At 46.4% G+C, this 25289-nt stretch overlaps 2 protein-coding genes across 2 annotated transcripts; one reads left to right on the top strand and one right to left on the bottom strand.

Moving 5' to 3' along the window:
• Nucleotides 1-335: 335 nt before the first annotated feature.
• LOC119394636 (beta-1,4-mannosyl-glycoprotein 4-beta-N-acetylglucosaminyltransferase) lies at nt 336-1469 on the top strand. Its single transcript, XM_037661952.1, has one exon. It carries the CDS (start codon nt 336-338, stop codon nt 1467-1469), a length of 1134 nt encoding a protein of 377 aa, XP_037517880.1.
• An 8407-nt stretch (nt 1470-9876) lies between these two features.
• LOC119394635 (salivary glue protein Sgs-3) lies at nt 9877-10719 on the bottom strand. Its single transcript, XM_037661951.1, has one exon. The coding sequence runs from the start codon at nt 10717-10719 to the stop codon at nt 9877-9879; it is 843 nt and encodes a 280-aa protein (XP_037517879.1).
• Between the last annotated feature and the right edge of the window lie 14570 nt (nt 10720-25289).

Genomic DNA, 25289 nt, shown 5'->3' with positions numbered 1-25289 from the left:
TACAAAAACACGTCGATCCACCTCGTAAGCCTTGGCTCAAAGCCATAAAGTACAGCATAGACGTAAGTACTCGCTGACTGCTTCGCATGAAACGCGTGGGATCTGCCGAATTTCCTTCAACTGACTTTTTTTCTTCTCCAGGTATGAGTCTTTGTCTTTCTTCATTCCATTTACCATCTCGTCTTCGGCCTACTCTCCACGTGGGTTCGTGTTATTTTTTTGAGCAATCGCCATTGTCACCAATCTTCTGTCACCAATCTTCTCATGATTACGCGGCACTGCTGCTGATGAAGAAAGAGGCAACGTTGTTAGGCCTACTGGGACCGCCGACAAGAATGTCCTCTTCAGTGATCACGGCGCCGCGCTCTCAGCGCTTTTATCATAAGGTAGAGTTCAAGGTTATTGTGTTCGCCACCGTCAGCAGTGTCTTCTTTACGTACATGGCCATGGAAGTGTTGATTGTCCCAGACCAGCCGAACACCGCGGACGTCCAGCGACCCTGCCTGAACTCGATGCCGGTGAACTACGCCGTGCCCGCGGCTGTGCTCGACGCCACAGGCTTTATGGAGTTGTACCTCGGGGGCGTTTTAAAGCGTCGGCGGTGCCGACGCACCGTCATAAACCTGCTGCTCTTCCACAACGAGGTTGACTTACTCGAGATACGTCTGCGGGAGCTGGGCCACGCCGTGGATCACTTCGTTGTGCTCGAGAGCACGAGGAACTTCCGGATGCGGGGACGAGACCTGCAGCTTGAGTCGCTGCTCAACACGTCCCGGTTTCGGCCGTACCGTGACAGACTCGTCTACGGCTATAACGAGGAATACCCGGACTTCCCAAAGAACGCGAACCCACGCGCCGTCCGAATGGCTCTTCATCGCGTTTTCATGAACGAACTGATGGCCACCTTTACCAGCTCGTTTCCGCGCGTGGACGAGGACGCTTGGATCCTGCTCACTAGCGCCGACGAGATACCCAGCGCGTCGGTCGTCAACTTCCTGAGCCACCACGACGGAATACCCGACGTCGTCGCTTTCAGATACGCCAAGAGCGTGTACAGCTTCCAAGTGCCGCACGCGCAGGGCACGTCGACGGAGAGGTCGGCTTCTACCTGGCGGTTCCTCCGCGACGACTTGGCAACCTCGCTGGACGCACTTCGATTCGATACCGCGGCGGTGGTGGCGCAGCCATGGATTGTGGGAACACGCGAGCAGCCGGCTGGGTGGCACTGCTCCTGGTGCGTAGGTCCAGCCGGGGTCGTGGACAAGATAGCCAGTGAGCCCGATGCCGTCAATCAGTCCGTCAACGGCTCGTACGCGTTACACCACTTGATGAGAACGGGACACCTCTTCAACGGCAAATTCGTGGCCAGTTCAGAGCCCAATGTATCGCGCTTAGGACTTCCGGCTTTTGTCCAAGAAAACCCGGGGATATTTAAGAACATACTATTTCCCATGTGGCCAAAGAAATGATAAAAGATTTTCAAGAAGATAATAAATAGCTAGACTCCAGAGGCGAACTGATAAGCTCCTTTCGGCAAACACCCGAATTTATGTTTTCGGCACGACGTCTCTGGACGTTAATTTTATTTGCTATATTTCTGCTAGTTTTATGCTTTATCTATAGGCGTGCGCGAAGAATGCATAATTTGCGTGCATACGTGAGCCAACGTTCTTGCCTATTTTTTACTGATTATAATATACATAATTAGCTTCTCGGTGAAGTTGAGTACGTGCTATCATTATCGTCGCTGTAATAATGTGCAATGAGCAGCAACATGAATAAATCGAAATTTATTAAATTTAAATGTGGGAATTTGAACTTTGCGCTACCTGCTTTGTTCGCGTTTAATTCTGTATTGAACTCCGAGATGGCGCGGCAGTCTAACTAAACCGAGAGTAACTGTATATGCTACCTTTAGGTAGCATATACAGTAACTCCAAAGTACGCCATCTTGGGCTCCGAAGTTTTGGGGGAAAGCCACTCACCATCCCGCGTAGGAGCCGCGCTCCCGCGACAGAGTAACAGTGTTGGTTTTTTTTCCTTTCTATCTTTTATTATGCTGAGAGCAAAACTCAGTTAACAAGGTCAACGCTTACAAGCCTCGATTTTGCGCTTACGTTCCTAGTATGTAATCATGAAATAAAATGCATCGTGTGACGAACACATACACCGGCGATATGAAATAGCAGAGGTGTGGTTCGTTGAGCTAGCTGGTCACACATTTGCCTCGTCTCCTTTTCCGCTGTTTTTCCCATTTGCAGATATGAAATTATTTCTGCACTTTCGATCGCGATCGAGCCAGTTAGAGACGGAATTTCTCTGTCGCGTTTGGCTCCTTTACGTTAACGGTGGAAGGAAGCCAGCTGTAATCTAGTTTTCAACTGAATAGGGCTCGATAGCGATCGAAAGTGGCCGTGCGACACCCGTATTATGCGCGCGTGCTTGCAATCACGTGGTTCAAAAGTTCCGTTTTCGCCTAACTGCGCTTCGCCCGGCGCCCTGCTTCGCTCACGCGATCGCGTCTCAGTGGTAGTTTCGGTATCGTGTACTGCCGCCTGTGTTTTGCACGCTCGTGAAAGTCGCTCTGACAGAAAGTTCGACAAAATACCGCATGCATGTGACGTTGCCGGATGCCCGAATGGTGCACGCCGCCAGTGCACGCCGCCGCGCAGTAAAGGCGGGCAACGTTGGGCACGGCAACAGTGACGTGTGAAATGCCGCTTTCAGGCGGGTGATTTGAAGTGCGCTAACGCGATGCGGACCCCTAAAAGGTGATTTTATTTCAAAATAAGCACTTCCTTGGTATAAAAGTAGCACTACGAGGTTTCTGGACCGCTATTTCAACAATCAACGTCGACTTAATATTTGCCTTTAGTGTCCCTTTAAACAGCCCTCGCGTGCAACATGCCTTTCGCTCAAGGTTTGAAAGTTGCATTAAATTCGCGTAAATACAACACCCCGTCATAGCGAAAAAAATAGAGCTGTCGATGCGTCTATCACATGGCCTGTTCATACAATTCACCAAAGAATGCACTTACTATCACACGTCTCTCGACCAGCGGCACCGAAGAAGCGCGGCGAGAATAACAACAATAACAACAGCACCGACGTCAACCGCGCTTGAGTGGCCGGAATCTACGGAGTGTCGGCGTCGCCTGCGAAGTGTTGGCTTCTCCGCAGCGCAAAGGAGCCACCTATGACCACGTGACGGCGCTTGGCGAATAGCGTTGCTGGAATCACCGAAGGCAGAGCGAGCGCCGTCCGGAAAACAGTGGCGCAACTCTGCTACCTAAAGGTAGCATGTACAGTAATTCTAACCAACCCATAGCCATGGCAAGAGGACTGTGTCTCCGGAGCAGGCTGTCGCATTGCAGTGTTTTTCGTTTCGGTTTTAGTTTTGTTTCACCGCAAAAAGTTCTGCTTCTGTCCCGGAACGGAAAAAAAAATTGTTCCGTAACGGTTCGTAATGATTTTTATTTGTATGCAAAAGCTTGAAGTTAAAGTAACGATAAAAACATCGGATTTGTTGTATACTATCGCTCCTCTTAAAAAACACGTTCTTCCACGTTCTTAAGAGGAGCGCAAGTAACTCTATACCACGAATCCTTACTAAGTAGCACAAACCAGTACCATTCTAAGTTATAGTATTTATTTTCTCAAAAGTGAATTGCGAATTTTTCTACCATGCACGCCCAATGGTTTGTGTGAAGGCAGCGCCGTTCACGCTGGTTAGGATGAAGGTGAGACGATAGGCAGCAAAGCAACGTTGATGGACCGTTATTGACGAATGTATACAGTACGAAGAAATTAGGTCCACAACAATATTTATTGTTTATTATGCTTTGTATACGCGACGTGAACTTCCATTTCCGGTGCCCATGGCGACTGAGTGCTGGCGTGTACTACAATATGAGAGTACTCATTCTATATACCGGTGACAGGATCGAGCACCAGTATGCAAGAACAACTTGAGGTTGAAGAAGCGTAAAAGCTGCACTTGCACCACGTGACTTGCACGTACGCGTACTTGCCTTAGTTACGTTAACGAAGACGCAGTTAACGAATCGTTGATGTATACAGAGTATGGGTACTGTATACAAGATAACGTATTAAGTGCGAAGCATTTCTTAGCGAGCCAAAGGCGCTTTTGAGCTTCGCTATTCATCTACCTAGCCGCCTACGCCTGGGGGCTCTAGTGGTCGCCTCCTTAACATGGTATAGACGAAAATTGGCACATGAGTGCATGAGGTTATGACGAACATGTCTGTCTAGTCATGACATGAATAACGTGAAAATCCTGTTGTGTTCGTCTTGAAACCCTTTCCTTCAGTCACGTGTGGCACATACCCTTATATCACGCGCCGCGGTATGCGGGTATGCGCCACATGTAACTCGCAGCTTAATATCTACTCAGGAACGGCGAGAACAGACATTGATAATTTAAACGCGAGAGCGTAAGAGAATCCGGCATCGGCAGCATTGACCCGACGAAAAAAAGAAAAAAGGATCTCAGCAGAAATCGAACCCAGACATTCTGCGTGGCAGTCAAGTAGTCTACCACAGGAGCCACGCCAGGTCTTGAAACTGCTTGAAAAAAAAAAAACCCTGTCGTGTCGGCGCAACGTCCATTGGGGTTGCAATGCTGCTTGTGTAATTTTATAACAAAGTAACAGACATTGCATTTGTGCTCCTATGATACAGGCGTCACGTCGGGTTAACGTCAATGGTGAACCGGTTCCATTGTATTTTCTTCGCTTTTCTAACAGTCTCATAAACCTTACACCAGGCCCGTAGCCAGGAATTTTTACAGCGAAAGCTGTTATGAGATCACAACAAGGGCCGTTTTTGGCGCCGTAGTTGTCCGCCGCCGGTGTCCGTAACCACTAACGCTCGAAATAAGAAAGAAAAAAATTCCAGGATGGGACGAGGTTCGAACCTGGACCCTCTGCGTGGGAGCAAAGTATTCTACCTCAGAGCCATGCCGGTGCTTGAAACTGCGTTGGAAAAAGACCGTATACAGGCTTCATGTCGGGAAGGAACCACATTAACGTATGTAATGTAGCGTGGTAGAAGAGTAAAACAACAACCGAGCGTCACACAACGCGAATTCTGTAACCAGGCGTCACACAATGCAAATTGCGCAACGAGTGGGTTGTTGAATGCTTCCAACCCATTACAAAGGACTTTGCCATAATTATTCATCGTCATCAGCCACAGCATCAACGAAGTGCACATAATGCCTTACAGGTGTTTAGCAGGTACCACAGTTCTCCGCGGAATGACGAAAAATTGCATAGTGGCTGCTTCCCTACTTCACAGAAATTATGATGATTTATAGCGTAGTGGGTTCCTCGCAAATGCACTTCTATTGGTTTTCAAGGAAGCCCATAAGGATCCCATGATCCATTTCCTCAGGGTCTCAATAAAGTTAATTCCCTCTCTCTATCTCTTTCTCACGTTAGCGTATGTTATAGAGCGTGGTGGGAGAGGGAAATAACGACCGGGCGTCACACAATGCGAATTACGAAACAAGTGGGTCCTTTAAAGCTTCCAACCCATTACAAAAGGCTCAGTCATAATTCTTCATCGTCATCAGCCGTCGCATCAAGAAACTGCACATAATGCCTGAGTTCTTCTGTGTTCGTGTGTGTGCGCTGTGTTAAGATGAACATAATGCCTTACAGATGGCACCTCGCTTCTCCGCAGAATGGCGAGTAATGTCGTGGTGGGCGCTTGCCAACTTCACAAAAATTATGATTTGTGGCGTAGTGGGTACGTTGCTATTGCACTTGTAATAAGCCACAAGAGAGTTTACAAAGGGCTCTAGAAATGCCGCTCTTCCAGCTTTCGCTGTGACTGTGCTGCGCTTTCCGCGCAGGCCTCTTGGCGTCACGTAGCACGTGATCTTTCTTTCGGGGGAGGGGGGGGGGACTTGCTGAAAACCTTGACTATTTCCTTATTTGTTTTTGGTAATAACGCCTACCTCACCAAAATTTCGGGGGGGGGGGGGGGCTAGCCCCCCCCCCCCCCTTTTTTTTTTCTCCTGGCTGCGGGCCTGCCTTACACATATACTCCTACGACTCAGCAAGCTATATTCAAGCGTTGCTCAACCCCGGAGGAATACGCTAATCAATGGCATTCACATCATCTCACCGTATATGGTGAACTTCGTTTCGATAATACTGGCGTATGTTCTCTAACGTGAGTGCTTACGTTGCGTCAGACCATTATATACCCTTTAAACTACAATGTGGTCAACGTTCCTGGAAAGCCTACGATGTGCACACAATTACTACACTTACAAAAACACGTCGATCCACGTCGTAACGCTTGTCTGAAAGCAAAAAGGCAGCATGGAAGGCTACCTGTTGACTGCTTCGCATGAAACCGATTCACGCAATGCGCGGGATCTCCCAAATTTTCATGTTCATTCCAATTAAACAAGCCGGGGATGTGTCTATGGAGGGCAGGTGGTGTCGCATTGAAAAATAGCGGTTCGCTATCACGTACACACAAAGAATACGCATACAGGTAGACATTGCAATATCATTACCCATGTTGGTAGTGCTCCTGTTATACGTCATAAGCATACACTGATGTGGCGCAGCCATAACAATACTGTTAAATGACTCAACCGCTTCAGCTTGGTCTTTTGACAGTAGCATGCACAATATGGCCGAACGTGACCGCGCAATTCACGCGATCTTCATTCAGAGCTAAAGTATATTTCCCGAATGCCTCATGTTCGCTAATTTATGACTGTTGTACCTTAGCAAGTTGGTTCCGCATTCTAAAAAGATGCATTAAGTAGCGTTTTCTTTAAACTTGATTCTGCACGAAGCTCAGATGATTGACCACAATGACTTGGACGACGGCGTTAATCATTTTGAGCAGCAGCCAGTGAAATGTTCGATGTCTTCCATTGCTTACGGTTGATGGCGTCTTCTCACTTGGCCATAGAACAACAATCTGGTACTTCTAATCTCCTCCTAATTGTACCTGTACAAAAAGTGTCGTTGGTCTATACCTATAAGACCTTTGACTTGACGTGGGGGAGACGTGGTAGTTACCGCATGTAACAGGAGCTCCTCTGAAGGCGCAATGTGTCAAACAGCCACTCCTTAGATGTCTGCACTTTAATGCTTTCTGTAGAAGTGAGTCAGTGATGGTTAAATAGTACTGTGCCTCTTTTCCAGCTTGGCTATTTCCGACACGTCGTACAGGTCATCTTCCCAGACCTCTGTCGGTGGCCTCTTGATCAAGGGAGACGCCGGTGACACTGGCATGGGCGGTGTGTACGGGGGTTCTGGAGGACGAGTCGGGACCACGGGTTCAACTTGGCGCTCTTTTTTCGTGAACAGAGCCACCGCGAGCAAGAGCACTAGAGCGCACAGTACGCCTATGATCCACAGGTGCACACGGCACGCGAAAGCAACCATGGGTTCCATGTGCTCCATGTACGCAGACTCCCGCGATACGCGAGCAAAACGATTGATCACGAACTTTCCAATGTCATTTTTCGGAGCCACCTGGATCGCTGACGCTATTTTCGGTCGCTCGGACGCCGTCCTATTGCTCGCCTGTTGAGTGGTGCGCACAGTCGTGGGATGACTTTTTGTCCTGGTCGCTTCCTTAGTAGTCGCTTTTGCGGTGGAGTAGTCTTTTGTCGTGGTTCCGGTGTTTTTGGTAGCCTTCACTGTCGCAGTCACGAGGGTCGTCAATTTTGTACCGAAAAGCGCTTCCATAAGCCCACGTGACTTTGTGTCGGTTGTCAGTTGCGGCTTCGGGATGACTTGTTGAGCGGGGCACTGGCCAATGTCGTCATCTGCGCCCTTGGCCAGCGTGGTCGACCTGGCCTTCTCCGTTCTATCGACCGTCGGCGTTGTGCTGCTAGACGGCGTTACCCCGTTTGTCGGGGAATAGTCTTCGTGCTTGGGCGAAGCCACGTCTTCTTGCTGTTCTGGCGTTCTGCCTTGTTCCTTCGCGCGTCCTAAGGATATCTTCGGCACCCACTTGCGGTAGGACGGAAGTTCCGCTGGCTGGTTGTGCTCGTCGGTCCCCCAAGTAGCGTCTTGCCTCTGCACTTGTGACAAAATGTTGTCCAATAGCCAGTCCTCTTGGTACGCGTGTAAGATTTGGGGAGCCGCCGTCGGGTAAACGTCCTGTCCTTCCTCATCGTCGTCGTCAACGTCGACGGCGTAGGCGACGCCATCGTTGCGGCCGGGTTCTAACATTTTGTGCCATTGGATACCCCTCCGGCCACGCTGGGGTGGCGACGGGTCGGCGGCTTGTCGGCGTACCTCGGTGTCGGGGCGGTGTTCGGCGGCGGCGGACAGCACGACGCAGGACAGCATCCAGAAGACCAGAAGGCGCCGCCGTCCGCCGCCGGACGCCCCCATGGCCTCCGCGGCAGCCGGTCTCGGCTCTCAGGGCTATCGCGCATCCCCTAAGCCCACTGCTTCTTCTTCTGTCCTCCGCAGTCACGGCAACTACGATAAGTCATGACTTTGCCTGGTTTATCGAAGCCATTCTGTGTTGAGCCAAAGCCAGGACCGGTCCACCGATGCTGCTGTTGTTCGCCAGCTTCCGTGGCTCACACCCGCTGTGGGATTTGGCCAAGAATTGGGCGGTTTTATGAGTTTATAGAAAATTTAGTAGTAGGGTAATTTATAGAATATACATTACGAATTCGAGACGAAGTTTACGCGCATGTTAACACGTGGGGAAAAATCGCAGCTTTCCTTACTATTCCCAACTTGGTGGGCAGGGCTATCTTGGCAAACAAACAACCTAAGCAAAAGCTTGCATTAAATATGGGCCCACTTCCAGTGAGTATTACACAACCTGTGTATTCCACCAGATATGAGCCCTCTTGTTGACAAGTGTAACAAGATGCAAGAAGTAGAGAAGTAAGCTGCATAAAACTGTAGCTGGAAAAGATACAGGAACGAAGCACGCAAAACAGGTATTATAGAAGAGATGTACCATCGGTATAAATTACAAAAAAGAACTGTGCATTCGAAAAAAAATAACACTAGGTAAATGCGATGTGAGCACAGGATCGACGCGAAAAAAAATAAAAATAAAACGCAGTACGCATGTTAAATTCTCGTTTCACCAAAAAAAAAGACGGTGTGGCCGATACTTTAATTGACATTAAGCGAAAAAAAAATGGACTGGACGGGTCACGTAATGCGTGGAAAAACTACCGGTGCTCTCTTAGAGCAATTGAATGGATTCCAAGGAATCAAACTCGCCGTAGAAGAGCAGGTAACCCTCTTTCCATTCCTATTTCCCCACCCCAGTGCAGGGTAGCAAACCGGATGCTAATGTCTGGTTAACCTCCCGCCCTTCCTCTTCATCTCTCTCTCTCTTTCTCTCTCTCTCTAACAAACTGTATATCATTGTCCTAAAAGTTGCTTCTTCTTTTTTTTAACACAGTTTAAGGAATTTTCGGTACGGGATTCGCGTGGTGTTTAATAATGCGGAGCGACGGAGCAGTCGATATTCTCTCAATGCAATGAAAGTGTGTGGGAGCCCGAAGTTGCTTAAAGACGCAGTTGGTGATTACAAAAGTTACTTTGCGTCTACTCTACTGACAAAAGCAACTTCAATGAGTATGCTCAATCAATTAATACGCAATTGTTGCTCCTCACATAGCATTTGACCATCTACCAGGCGTAGGCTAACTAGTAAATTGTACGACGGCGGAAACGAAAGCTATGGTACGTAGGGCGTCGGCGATCAATACACGCAACAAATATTTAATAGGCATGACCCCAGGCTTATTCTCTAAAGCACAACCAGTAGTGAGCGACTGCACCTTGTGATGAAGCATATTTTTGCTTGCAATCATGAGAATTTATGTAAACTTGGTCATGCGATCCAGTAGTTCTTGAGATTGTCATCATCGTGGTGACCGTGCCTTTCTACAGGCCTGCAAGTCGTCGTCGTCGGGAGAGGTTTACACGTCGTCGTGGTGGGCACAGTGCGGGGCTTGCACGTGGTCGTGGTAGTTATCGGCTTGCACGTGGTCGTGGTAGGCCTCGGTTTGCACGTTGTTGTTGTCGTAGTCGTCGTGAGAGGCTTACACGTTGTCGTTGTAGTCGTTGTAGTCGTCGTGCGTGGCCTACATGTTGTCGTCGTAGTCGAGGGTCTGCACGTCGTCGTTGTCGTGCGGGGCCTACACGTTGTCGTTGTGGTAGTAGTGGTTTGCGGCTTACACGTTGTAGTTGTGGTAGTAGTGGTTTGCGGCTTGCACGTGGTCGTTGTCGTTGTTGTGGTTGTCGACGTCGTAGTTCGCGGTTTGCACGTTGTGGTCGTCGTTGTTGTTGTCGTCGTCCGTGGTTTGCACGTGGTCGTAGTCGTGGTTGTCGGCTTGTGCGTGGTCGTCTCGGGAACCTCGCAGCCTTGGGCCTCTGCTGACACGTCCGGTCGCATTCTCCGGTACAGACGAAGGCGCCTGGCCAAACTGTCGGCGAGCCTCCAGCGGTTGTCCCGCTGGACGCGTGGCAGTACGCGGTCGAGGAACCAGTCCTCATAGTAGCGGTTGTCCCGTAGCCTTCGCACGGGGACTGCGACCTCGCCTCTCAGGGCGGGCTCCTCTGCCAAGTCCTCCCAGAGGACGGCTCGCTTGTCCCGGGGTCGGGGTTGCATCGGTCGCGCTCCGGCGGCGGCCAGCAGAAGGCAGCCCAGCGTGAGCACGGCGAGCCGCGTCATGCTGCTGCCGCCCTCTCCGGTCCTTTGACGCAGTACCCCAAAGCTGGCCGGCTCACCCGCGACGATGCCCCTGCTTCATGTGCACCGGCACTGACGCGTGCACCTGAACGGCGACCTCTTCTTCCTTTGAGAGCATTGACAGGAATTTCCCTCGCTGTGGGTGCACGGCATTGATGAGGGACTAATGATGTTCACCACTATATCGGGGCGATACAGAAATCTTGTTCAGGTTTTAAAATGTTTTAATGTAAAAGACCTTGTAAAAGGTTTTAATGGTAAAAAGAATAGAGAGGCCGACCTGAAATAGCGTGTCTACTTCATAACTACATACTCTTCACTGATGTAAGGAAATAATTTCTTTTTTCTCTTCCTCGGAGGAGACAGTCTGGGAAACGAAAAGCAGTGAAGCTTGAGAGCTGGTGACGATCATGCGGCTAAGATTTTATGCAGGGAATGCACCACTGCTGTTAGTGGTGGGAAAGGCCCAGCTTCTATAGGCAGCTTTCTCGAGGGTTGAACGAGATATCTTCTCTCTTAATATGGGGGGGAGGGGGGGGGGCGAATGAGGGACGTTCCTAGGTATATACGTACATAAACGCTGCTGAAGAAAGCAGCCGCTTCCGCTACAGGCGTCGTTGTCTAAACGCTGGCAGCGACGTTGCTTGTTCGACCACGGTTTATTAAACGCGAATCGGAACGATGCACTTAGGCAAATAGAAAAAAAAAGCTGTAAAGCGAGCACAGCGCGAATTTCACACGTCGCATGATATCAAGGGGTTACATTCAAGATTCCAACAAACATATGCAGGGTTGTCAGCACTTTCCATTACAAAGTAATAACGCCGCTGTTCGTTGAGCTGCAGTAATCGCTGTTGCCATGACGGCAATATACGATGCGGGGACGTTGGGGGCATGTGTTTTTTTTTTTTTTGGCGTTTTTTATCACTCAAGCCATTTTGGCCTGTGTTGGAACTGGAAACTTTTTTGGGGTTCTTTCAAGTGTTTGTATTGTTTAATTCATCCGCAGTGGTAGGAAAAGCAGGCGTATAGCTCACGTGACTTAGGCGGCTGATTACGCTTAAGAATCAACGATGACTCAGCAAGTCTGGCTAATAATCCGGATTAAATAGCGCACCAACTGATACAGCCAGTTCGCCTTGCTGACTCGCGCGCGATTATTCTCTGCACCTCCATGTAATAGCGCGGGAATGTCTTCTATTAAATTGCTGCTTTCTTCTCGCTAGTAATACGCTTATATAGCTGAATTTCTTGACGTCTCTGAGCGAATAGAAATTTATGTTGGTTCGGCTTATCTGTCGGCCTCTACACTCTAAGGCAAAATCGAGTATTTGGGGAGTATTTCTGCCACACAACAATAATCGTCATCTGGCTTGCTCGCGTTTCCTTTCTTGAAAACCCAGCTCTCGTCACTTTCCTGTCAAGAATGCTATGACACGCTGATAACGCGCGTGCCGTTCGTGACCGGGAAGTGCCGCGACCGCGGTGATAACGCGAGGAAAGTACGCGAGGTGGATGACGATTGTAGTTGTGTGGCAGAAACACTCCCAAAATACTCGATTTTGTCTTAGAGTGTATCACAATGTTTTGCCCAAATGAACAATCTTACACGGAATAAAATTCTATAAAAAGGAGAGCAAGAATGATGATGAAGGCGGATAAGGATTACTAACGGTGGAAAAGGCCAACTCCCAGCGTCGAAGCAAACACCACATGTTCGTTGTCTAGTTAATGTGCATTAGTTAGAGTCTCGTCACAACACATGCGCTTATTTTGACCAAATAGTAATAGTACCTTTGTTTTTACGTGCCAAAACCCCGATATGATCATAAAGTCAGTAATATGTCCGCTAAGGCCTTTTGAGACGGCGTTGTCATTCATTATTAACTCCTGCTAATAAAACGCTGATACATGCGAAATTTAATTAATATATTGATTCATCATATACGTGACAAGGTGAAGACATCAAAACACGTGGGTGTTTTTTAACGGTTTGCGCGTTGTTTATTATTAATATCTCAAATATTACGAAGTAATAAGTGGACACTCTGACTGCTTACATCCGTACCTCCTTTTGTAGTCCCCGACAGATTCTGCGCCAGTGTTTGCTGGGAACTAATCTATTACCGATAAACCGTCACGCTAATTACCGAATATAGTTATGTTTCTGGATTTCGAGTATTAAGCTGATAGAACTACCAACGGTGTACCACGCCGCAACACAAGCCAATAAATTAGCTAGGACACTCAAGGCCGACATTTTGTAGAGTTGATAAATTTTGCCTAATGAAGAAGTAATGCGCAAAACATTTGGCGATAAAAAGAAACTGAGGATACAGCAGTGACTAGTAGTGAAGTTCAAACATCACAGAACGCTTAAATTTTCCTCCGCCGAAAAACAACAGAACTCGAGCATCGCAAGCGCTGCCATCTGGCGAACGAGCCATTTGCTAAGCGTGTTGTCGTGAGTCGTGCCGTCTCAAGGGCGCGCTGCAGTGGTCGAGCAAGCGGGTTTTTAAAAGCAACATTCCTACGGAAACGCGTCATTCTTAATTTTCACCGATTGTCTTGCTGGATATATATATGTATTTCACAAGCATTTCAAAGAATTAACCACACTACATTAATTAAAAAAAGTAGATATTAATGGCTACGCATCTAGTTTTAAAGACCTGTCCCATGGCGCGCCCCAAGGCAGTATTCTGGGTCTCCTGCTTTTTAATGTTTATGTGAACGACTTGGCAAACATCGATAATAATACAACATTTATTATTTGTGCAGATGATACCACCTTATTTTTTAAGGAGTGCGATTTGCATAAACTAGTCGACAAAGGAAAGGATGTGTTGGAACTGCTGAACATTTGGAGCATAAGAATTTCACTAATTATAAACACCTCAAAAACAATATCTGTGCTCTTTCGTCCAATAAATAAGCCCGTAAACTGCGATTTATCATTAATGATTGGCTCAGAATCTATTACAGTTGAACCTCTAGTGAAAACTCTGGGAGTAATTTTCCACAAAAGCATGCTATGTAATTATCAGGCTGAGCATGTCCATACTAAGCTTTCTCGTACTGTAGGTGTCTTATCGCGTTTACGTTTTCTCTTGCCACAAAAAATTAAGATCTTACTATATAATTCTCTATTTTTATCTACATTAAGCTATTGCTATCTAGTATGGGGCACCACATCCAAAAAGAACTTAGGCCGAATAAAATTGGGGGACGCTTAAGCTTCGCCTTTAAGAGTTGAACGCGATAGCGATATTCTGTTCCTAGTGCGCTGTTCCAACACTACGAGTGTTTAACAGAATGCGCGCACTAAGGTGTGTGCCTTATGTAATGGGTAGCATGCTTTAAACCAGGAGCTATTATGCGCGAGAAACTTTTTCGAAGTTGCGATGCACCCACTACGTGGTCTTAAGGGAATACTCGCAGTAATATGTGCCTTTTGTAATGGGCGGATGGCTTTAAACCACCAAGTCGTTATCATATTGACGTGGTGTGACGCCCGATGGCAATGTACGCTTGTACCACGCAGTATTACTCCGATATTACATCTCGTACTTTGACACCTGTATACAGGACGCGTATTTTTGGGAAGCATGAAAGTTACTTTCAGTGCAGCTCCAAGCAGTGGCGTGGCTGTGTGGTAGAACACCTGCTTGCCACGCAGACGGCCTGGGTTCGATTCTCACTCGGACCCAACATTTTTATTATTTATTTTATTTGCAGCTTTTTCGATTTATCGGTCACGGACAAGATGATGATTTTTCGCTCACAACCAACGGCCCCGACGCCGACGGCGGAATTTCTGCGATACGAGCTCTCTAACGCTATCGCGTTAATATAGGGAACCCAAGCTCAAGTTTGGGCGCGACGCTCGCGCGGCTGAGCCATGCGTTAGCGGGGGCAGACGCTGCCCGCGAAGGCGGTTTGTGTCCGGATTTGCCAGCGGCGGCGACAAGGACACGTGCGCGCATGCGCTACTCATTCGGCCCAGAGCCAGCTGCTAGTCAGCAATAGTTGTATAATTATTCTAGTACACTATAAATAGTTGCATTCTGACGCACCACAGATGCAATCCGAGAGCTCTGCGCGTGCGCGGAAGCGGGGACGGCAGTGTTTTGGCCGTGGATGCCTTCAATTGCTATAAGAGCAGTGGCGCCGCTCGACATTGCTTTGGAAGCCTATAGATTACAGAAAAAAGTTGTGCGCATAATTACAGGTGTTCCACGCGATGAACATTCCAACCCATTTTCGAAGCCCTTAATTTACAACGAATGCCTGACCTGTACAATACAATTTTAATGAAGCGATATCGTACTTCCCGAAAGAAGCATGATTCTTTTCTTATTGATTTAGCTCGTTTAACACCCTATACCTGCCCCTATAGCACACAAGAAAGTGATGACTGGAAAATCCCTTACTCACGTACGATGGTCACCAAATGATGAGGTACTAACTGCCACTAACATTAAACAGTTTCTTACAATAAACCATTTATACAGTTCCTTTCAACATTTTTCTACGTGGCTTAAAATGCAAATCGGCATGACTCTGAAGTACATGCTTTGATATTGTATAATACACTGAATATATATATATATATATATATATATATATATATATATATATATATATATATATATATATATATATATATATATATATATATATATATATATATATATATATATATACACACACACAGTAAGACAGTAAAAGCAGATATACAGTAAAAGATCGTTAATTCGGATTTCATGGGACCGGAAAAAATGCCCGAATTAACCACCTAATTATGGAAAGTATCAAGCAAACAATAAACAAATGTCTGTTACATGAATACACTTTTATTCTCTTTATGAATGCGTAAATCATGCATACTTATTTCGCACAGGAGCAATCTAAAAGCCGCAGTTTTTGTCATCCAGCGGCTTAGTTCCCATTGCGACCACGGTGGCAGACTCCCGTGTTTAATTAGTCCGAAACGTGCTGTGCACCCCTCCCTTATTACTCACCGCCACCACCACGCGCACGGGACGATAGTTATTTTGCAGATGAAATGGACGGCAACTGATAAGTTCGTCCATCACGATGTAGCAAAGGAGTTTTATGCTAGGACCGCGGCTGAAAGTTCATCTTCGGCACAGGGTAGCCAGCCGGTCTAAGAACTGGCTAACCTCTCTGTCTTTCCGCTTGTTCTTTCCTTCCTTCCTCCCTCATCTTCAGCAGCTTCCGCCGTGTATGAGTTTTGTGACATTGCGCGCGCATTGCATCAAGCTAAAACTAAGCTGCTGAGTGTCGGATCTATACGTGGACGAAACCGTTGTCACTGAAAATAGCGATGCAGACAGCGCCACCTCGTTTCGGTTGTATGCGAACGCCATTTTGGTTCTTTTGCGTCGCACATTTGCGGCGCTTCGAGCTCGGCGCGCTCCAAGGATCGTCCGAATTAACCGAGTTGCGGCCAAACGTGACCTAATTAACGAGAGTTTGATGCCATTAAACAACGCATCTGACCGCCGGGACGAGAGAACACGTCCGAATTATCTGATTTTTTTAAATTAACGAGGGTCGAATTAACGAGCTTTTACTGTATTTCCGAAGCCTCTCGTGGCAACGGGCGTATAGAACGGCGCGCCCGATCGCAGTCAAGTGCTACCGTTCCTCGGGGCAACGGAAGTATGCAGCGCCCACGCGGGTGGACGTGAAGCGGACGGCGCAGTGAAGCGGACTTACGGGCCCGCGCCCAGGCACGCCGCGAACGCTCAACATAATTTTTTGTTTCTCGCCTAAAACAAAAAACACTCCGAATAAACTTTCACAAATAAATCTCCTTTGTTTACTCTTCCCAACGAAACCAAGCGTGCGTTTTTACTTGGAACGCATCACCACTCTACATGTGCCTGAACGTGGGGCATTTCACACATTTTTCAATGTTTGCGCCCCTTCCACTTCGAAAGTACTCGGTCATCGACTTCAATACTTTTTTGACACGCTTACTGCCAACTATCCAGCCATGTGATATAGTCCTATTTTGTCTGTAATATTCGTAGAATTTTTAAAAAATAATCAAAATGGGCGCAGAATTGCAGTATTGCTTCACCACAAAGCACATCGTGAGACAAAGTAGTGGCCGTCAATGGGCAATAATAAGGTAGTGCCATTCCTTTTCTAGTAAACAGCAGATATTTAAGGCGTTCCGTAAAGTATTGTATTTTTTAGAGTATTTTTTCGCAACCTATGTTTCGCCCACTACGGCAAAATTCAAATCACTGTAACAGACAAGAAAATTTTTTTTCCAAAAAATACTTTCCGAGGGCAAATAGTGCACTGATATGAACGTCCACAATTTTTTACAATACAATTGGAGAGGGTCGAGCTCAATGTTGGCCCACACTGCTGTTATTGCTGTTCAGACTATACAGGTTGTCCCACATAACTTGAGCCAAGACTTTGAAAATGAAAGGCACTTCAGAGGCAAATTGAACCAAACGTATACTAGTCGCACTAGCTTATAGATACTCAGGCTATTTTTATTTTCCACTAAACTAATTAGTTAATTATTTTTAATTACGTAACTTTTTAATTATTGGCTGAAAACCCAAAATATGAACACTGAGCTGTAGAGCGCTTTTAGAAACATGCACGGACTGAATTGTTTCCTGTACGATACGTCTCGCGGTGTTAATTTTTCCGCGTTGTAAAGAAAGCCCGCGAAATTTGAAAAGAGGCCACGTGACGGACCGCGAGCGCACTGCTATAGTGCTGCTCTCAAGCGTGCAACCGGTGAACGAGGTCGTCTGTGGCTGCCACGGGGATTCGACAGGGTGCTTTGAAAGTGGCCGGTGTTTGGGCGTCCGTATCAGCGCTTTCCAATGTCACTGCGAGTTCAAATGTTATCACTCGACCCCTACTCTTATCGTTCAACTGTTTGACGTGATTTTTACGATTTCCTGTGATCTGCCGTGGTGTTATAGTGGTTATGGTGCTCGACTGCTGACTCGAAGGTCGCGGGATTGAATCCCGGCCGCGGCGGCCACATTTCGATGGAGGCGAAATGCTAGAGGCCAGTGCACGTAGATTTAGGTGCACGTTAAAGAACCCCAGGTAGTCAAAATTTCCGGAGTCCTCCACTACGGCGTCCCTCATAATCATATCGCAGTTTTGGGATGTAAAACTAACAATTATTATTATTATTATTATTATTATTATTATTATTCCGCAACTTGAGTATGCGTCCGTGATATGGAATGGCATTGCTCAATCCAGCGGTAACACCATTGAACGAGTCCAGAAAAAATTCCTCAGCATATATAACCATCGCTTTGCTAAAAATGACTCTGGATCTCCTTCAAATACTGCTGAGTCATTATCACTGCCATCACTTCACTGCCGACGAAATCGTTCTGATCTCTTATTTCTCTACAAGCTAGTCCACGGTTTCATATCCTGCCCTGTACTTCTCAATTGTGTTAATTTTCGAATTCCGCGTAAGTTAACCAGAGAGAACAGACCGTTTCATGTACCCGCCTGCTTCTTCCAACACTCTACCGTTCACAGAATACAAAGTCTTTATAATATTAATTTTCTTGATCTTGACGTTTTTCATAGTCCACAATCACTGTTTTTATCCGAGCTTTGCACTGTTTTGACATAGTATGGCACAGTGTACAAAGTCTTCCCTTCTCCGTCTTTCCGCATAGTTGTATATGTGCAATCTAATTTTTTATTCCCCTTCAATATTTCTCATATTGTCTTATTTTACTCCTCCCCTTTAGTGTTCATTTCTCTTTGTCTACGTGTTTTTGCTCTTTTTATTTCTGAAGACTGTCTGTATTGTATTGTTTATTTTTATTGATTTTATTTTTGCGTGCGCCTGCACAAAGACCTCACGGTTGTTCCTGGGCACGTTAAATAAATGATTGATTGATTGATTGATTGATTGATTGATTGATTATTATTATTATTATTATTATTATTATTATTATTATTATTATTATTATTATTATTATTATATTGTCCTAGTAGTGACTACGATATTTAATAACTGCCTGGGCACTTCCACATTTCCTAGCATGTGGAAAACTGCTCGTGTTTTTCCAGTATTTAAGTGGGGCTCTAAAACAGATGATTCTAATTATCGCCCGATTTCTCTACCATGTGCCACATGAAAAATCTTCGAGCTGGCTCTTCACAACATATTGTCTTTTAGTGTGCAAAACTCATTGATTCCTAATCAACATGGTTTTCTCGCTGGCCGCTCAACTACCACAAATCTTGCTAGTTTCATGACGCAGATCTCCACACCTATTTCTCAGAAAGGACAGGTTGACATAATTTACTGTGACCTGAGCAAGGCTTTTGACGTAGTCAGCCACACACTGATTATGGTTAAACTTGCGCACTTTGATGTTGACTTGTCGGTTGTGAATCTCCTGCACAGCTATCTGCTCAATAGATATTGTTATGTTGCCGTAAATGGCCAAACGTCTTCTTTTGTATAAAGAGACTAGTGGGGTCCCTCATGGGTCGGTATTAGGCCCACTCTTATTTTACAGCGAAAGCTGTTATGAGATCATTTCACCGGCCGTTTTTGGCGCCGTAGTTGTCCGCCGCCGCCGCCGCCGCTGCCGCCGCCGCCGCCGCCGGTGTCCGTAACCAGTATCGCTCGAAATAAGAAAAAAGACGAAATAAGAAAAAAATTCCAGGATGGAACGAGGTTCGAACCTGGGCCCTCTGCGTGGGAGCCCTGTATTCAACCTCTGAGCCATGCCGGTGCTTGAAACTGCTTTGCAAAAAGGTCCTATACAGGCTTCATGTCGGGAAGGAACCACATTAGCATATGCAATATAGCGTGGTAAAAGAGTAAAATAAGCACCAAGCGTCGCACAACGCGAATTCTGTAACCAGGCGTCACACAATGCGAATTGCGCAACGAGTAGGTTGTTGAATGCTTCCAACCCATTACAAAGGGCTCTGCCATAATTATTCATCGTCATCAGGCACAGCATCAACAATGTGCGCATAATGCCTTACATGCGTTTAGCAGGTACCAACGCTCTTCGTAGAATGACGAAAAATGGCACAGTGCCTGCTGCCCTACTTCTCAAAAATTACAATGATTTATAGCGTAGTGGGTTCCTCGCAAGTGCACTTGTATTGGTTGCCAAGGAAGCCCATAAGCGCATGATCCACTTCCTCAGGGTCTCAGTAAAATTGCAATGATTTATAGCGTAGTGGGTTCCTCGCAAGTGCACTTGTATTGGTTGCCAAGGAAGCCCATAAACGCATGATCCATTTCCTCGGGGTCTCAGTAAAGTTCTTCGCCCCCCCCCCCCCGTCTCTCTTCCACGCCAACGTATGTTATACAGCATGACGGGAGAGGGAAATAGCGACCGGGCGTCACCCAATGCAAATTACATAACTGGTGGGCCGTTTAAAGATTCCAACCCATTACAAATGGCTGAGCCATAATTCTTCATCGTCATCAGTCGTCGCGTCAACAAAGTGCACATAATGCCTTACAGACGTGTAGCTGGTGCCTCGCTTCTCCGCAGAATGACGAATATTGGCTCAGTAGGTGCATCCCAACTTCATAAAAATTGTGATTTATGGCGTAGTGGGTACCTTTCTAGTGTACTTGTATTGTAGCCCCAAGAGAGCTTAACGGGCTCTAGAAACGCTGCTCTTCCAGCTTTCGCTGTGACTGTGCTGCGGTTTCAGCGCAGGCCTGGCGTTTTTTTTTAATTTACGTTAATGATGTTTCTTTTGCCATTCGTAATTCTTCTTTCCTCTTGTATGCCGATGACATCAAGATTTTTAAGGAAATTCATTCACTTAACGACTGTCGCTTGCTGCAGTCAGACTTGCGCTCTTTTTCTGAATGGTGTAACGGTAATAACCTTTCTCTGAATACCTCGAAGACAAAATTCATGTCTATCACTCGCAAAACATCTGGCGTGTCATTTCAATACTCTGTCAATTCTGTGTCCTTATGCAAGGTTTATGAGATCAGTGATCTTGGTGTTGTTGTTGACAGCGCGTCAAACTTTTCTGCTGACGTTAAGCGTGCTGCTATGCGGGGCCTTCGTTCTCTCGGATGTGTTTGTAGAATATCTCGAGAATTCAGGTCTCCCATGGCCCTCCACAAATTGTATACGGCAATATGTCTTCCACAACTTGAGTATGCGTCCGTGATATGGAATGGCATTGCTCAATCCAGCGGGAACACCATTGAACGAGTCCAGAAAAAATTCCTCAGCATATATAACCATCGCTTTGCTGAAAATGACTCTGGATCTCGTACAGATACTGCTGAATTATTATCACTGCCATCACTTCACTGCCGATGAAATCGTTCTGATCTCTTATTTCTTTACAAGCTAGTCCACGGTATCATATCCTGCCCTGTACTTCTCAAATGTGTTAATTCTCGAATTCCGCGTAAGTTAACCAGAGAGAACAGACCGTTTCATGTACCCGCCTGCTTCTTCCAACACTCTACTGTTCACAGAATACAAAGTCTCTATAATGTTAATTTTCTTGATCTTGACGTTTTTCATAGCCCACAATCATTGTTTTTATCCGAGCTTTGTACTGTTTTGACATAGTATGGCACAATGTACAAAGTCTTCCCTTCTCAGTCTTTCCACATAGTTGTATATATGCAATCTAATTTTTTGTGCCCCGTCAATATTTCTCGTGTTGTCTTATTTTACTCCTCCCCTTTTGTGTTCATTTCTCTTTGTGTACGTGTTTTTGCTCTTTTTATTTCTGAAGACTGTCTGTATTGTATTGTTTATTTTTTTTTTGCGTGCGCCTGCACAAAGACCTTACGGTTGTTCCTGGGCACGTTAAATAAATGATTGATTGATTGATTGATTGATTGATTGATCGATTGATTGATTGATTGATTGATTGATTGATTGATTGATTGATTGATTGATTGATTGATTATTACCACCTGTGCTGACTCACGGTATCTGGAGTTGCGACTGAGCAGACCCATACAATTTCAAAGCAACGGCGGCAATATGGTTGTCGTCGCCTGCTGCTCATCACAATGTTGATTCTTCATGTTCAAGACTGACCACCTTTCTTGCACCAGAAGACTGATATTGAAGTTTTAAAGCAGTATGCTTTGTTAGTCGGAAAATTGTATCAGCGTTACGTAGCTACCGCTTAACATAAGGGCATACTAGAGAAAAAAACTGAATCAGTTTAGACTGGCATTTGTGATGATGCGTTATTTGAAATCTCTATTTTCATTTATTTTCATTAAATCTTCTGGTGATTAGTTGAACGCCATAACCGAATGCGAAGGAACGTCAATATTCTATATGTAGAAAATCGCGTCGAAACTTCAGCGTCGGTATATCATCGTGACGTCACGTATTTCAACGTTTGTATATATATATATATATATATATATATATATATATATATATATATATATATATATATATATATATATTGATTTGGGTTATGTTGGCCGGAAACTTCACGCGTGTGCAATCGTAGGCTCCTTGGCGTCTTTCAAACACAATGTTGCTCTTTGTACAGATAAACAGTTAACTGTGCCTTAGAAGATGTGTTCGAAATATACAGCGCCCTGGTGTTCAAAATTCCAAGGCGGCGTCGCCGCTGATGCATACCTTTCCTGAACATGAATGGGGCACAAATCGTATCTTCCATAGAGTTTCCGCCAATTCAGTATCACGTAAACCTGTTGTCATCTACGGGAGCTGCGAGGTGGTGGAAAGCGGGAATGATGTGCTTCGTCTTCCGGTTTTCGAATGGCTTTGCGACTTCACGAAACTGGTCATTCGGTCAATACAAGTTGCGCTATATAAATAGGGCAGTTGGGCACTTCATTGGGGATGTGCACGATGAGATGCTAACTGTCTGGTTGTGTTCTGAACAGCATGCGTGCTTGGAAATTTAGGGGGAGAAAACGCGGTAAGTATCATCGCAAGAACATCAGAAACAGATAGTGAACGAAGAGGCCAATTACCGTAGTATAACCATCCTTCTCATCGTAATTGAACGACCTGAGCGCCAGAGTTTTCTTGAGTCATTTTCACGGCGTCTTCTTTCGACTTCCCATGTCGAGTAAATGTGATGATTAGAGAAGAGAGAGAGAAAAACAGAGTGGGAAAACGCGCTAACGTCAACTAGATCATAACATGATTAAGAAAGAAAACAGAACTATACGATACTTGCGATGGCATACCTCTAACGCCGCTCTCTTCGTTGATGACACTACAATATTTATCCGAACTCCATGGCTGGTTTCCGACGTTACCGCTCTTCCATCGACAATGTAGTTGATCTCGTTTCGTATGTTCAGCACGAAAAGTCCCGCAAGCGACTATCTGCAGCTTTGTTCTTAGATGTGAAAGGTGCATACGATAACATATTACATGAGGCCATTCTCGATGCACTTGCGGCGGTGGGCCTCGGTGGTCAAATTTTTTCGTGGATTGCAAGTTACCTGGCTGCAAGGTCATTCTTTGCAATACTTGTAAGACTGATATTCGTGTTCTGCAGGCAGTACAAGCTCAAGCACTCAGAGCGTGCCTTGGTTTGCCCAGATGTACGTCAACAGAGGCAACTATTGCGATTGCTCGTGACCATCCAATGCAAACTCACATTACGGTGGAAGTCCTGAGAACACACGTCAGACATTTTGACCGTGCTCCCTATCATCACCTGGCAACACTGCCTTCAGAGAGGCGCCAAGCATCATTCTCTAAAACTATCGTCAAGTACAAGGACAAACTTCCCTCGGGCTTCACCACTGCATCTGAACCACCGATGCCCCCTTGGTGTTTTATTCGACCCACAGTTCAACTCAGTGTACGAGGGATCCGGAAAAAGTCTGAGCTGTCGTCACCTGTGCTGAAACAGATGTTTCTGCTTCTTTTGCACGAGAAGTATGCGGACAGTGTACATATATATATATATATATATATATACAGATGGTTCCACAAACACCCACTGTTCGTCCGGTGCGGTGGTTGTCCCAGCAAGAGCTATTACCATCAGCTTTAGGACTGACCACTCCACGACGTCGACGGAACTAGCTGCTCTGCGCGCTGCACTTTGTTTGGTCAATCGGGAACCACCTCAACATTGGTCAGTCTTCAGCGACTCAAAGGCAGCCCTACAATCTGGGCTATCTGCTCTGCGTCGCGGGCCATACGAACAGCTCGTATTTGAAATTCGATGTTTTCTCCATACTTCACATGAGAAAGGGCACCACGTGACGTTTCAGTGGCTGCCAAGTCACTGCGGCGTCATAGGGAACGAACACGCCGATAATGCCGCTCGGGCAGCTCATGAAAGCACACAGGAAGATACCATCCCACTTTCAAGGTCTGACGCTGCCAGCAGTCTTCGAGGGCTTGCACATGAGATAACGCTCGCTCTGTGGTGCCTACCAAGCAGCCGAACCAACCGGACCAATCTTCAACGCCACCTGTCCTCTTTGATGCATCTCTGTATGCCAACTGGACTCCGCCGAAGAGAGGCCACACTGCTTTATCGCTTATGGCCAGGCGTGGCATTTACGAAGTCCTATTCCTTTCGGATTGGAATGGCCGACAACGCTCTTTGCGATGCCTGTCGTTGCGAGGAGACGCTACACCACGTCCTGTGCGACTGCCCGGCATATAATGTTCAGAGACAGTCACTGGCGTCCGTTCTAGCGCGCCTTGACAATGGACAAATGTCTGTTGAAACAGTTCTTGCATGCCGTCTAACAGAAGACATCACAGCTGAAGGCGACGAAGGCACTGCTGAGGTTTTTAAGAGAGACGAACTTGGACAAGCGGCTGTGACAAAAATGTCGCGTACCACGCAAGAGTGACCGACTGATTCTGTGTACAGTGTCATGCGCTATCTTTCTATCTTTCTCTCTCTATTTCCTCTCCATCTTTAATCTCTCCCACCCTGTCCCCAGGTGTAGGGTAGCAAACCGGTTGTCCTATACTGGTTAACCTCCCTGCCTTTCCTTCTCTATTATTTCTTCTCTTCTCTTCGTTGATGCAGCTGGAAGAAGGAGGCGCATGTCTCCTTCCCGCCCGAAATTCTTCAATTTTGCACGTGTATATATACGCGCACCCATAGAAACGCATGCACGAACATGCAGAAAGGGTGGTTAAGCGCCCCCCCCCCCCCCCCCTGAACAAGATTTCTGGCTACGCTACTGCCGCATAGTATCACTTGTCCGCGTAGAAAAGCGCGAAACAAATATCTACGGTGTACAGGAAAGGCGAGAAATAAGGCCGCTACTCGGTGAAGCGGACAGAGGTCGAATGTCAGTTGGGGTGGGGGTTAAGGATAAGGTTAAAAAACCAATAGGGTTAGTAAACAAGCTGTGAGAAAGAAGCAGCGTTGAGGCGTGCATGGAGGGAGGGCCCCGAGGAAATCAGAACCTCGTCAGCGCCGTGCAGGGAAGAAGGAATCGAGCTCCGGGCTGCAGGCGTGCCCAGCAGACGAGGAAGCCATCACCGGAAATAATTGGAGCAGCGCGAAGGAAT

Source organism: Rhipicephalus sanguineus, chromosome 5, assembly GCF_013339695.2.
Source record: "Rhipicephalus sanguineus isolate Rsan-2018 chromosome 5, BIME_Rsan_1.4, whole genome shotgun sequence".
NCBI lineage: Eukaryota > Metazoa > Arthropoda > Arachnida > Ixodida > Ixodidae > Rhipicephalus > Rhipicephalus sanguineus.
The sequence above is the reverse complement of the archived record's forward strand: the minus strand, read 5'-3'. Positions and strand labels throughout refer to the sequence as shown.

Bases quoted from the DNA above. Each gene is read 5' to 3' on its own strand.
- LOC119394636 (XM_037661952.1), top strand. From the start codon at position 336: ATGTCCTCTTCAGTGATCACGGCGCCGCGCTCTCAGCGCTTTTATCAT.
- LOC119394635 (XM_037661951.1), bottom strand. From the start codon at position 10,719: ATGACGCGGCTCGCCGTGCTCACGCTGGGCTGCCTTCTGCTGGCCGCC.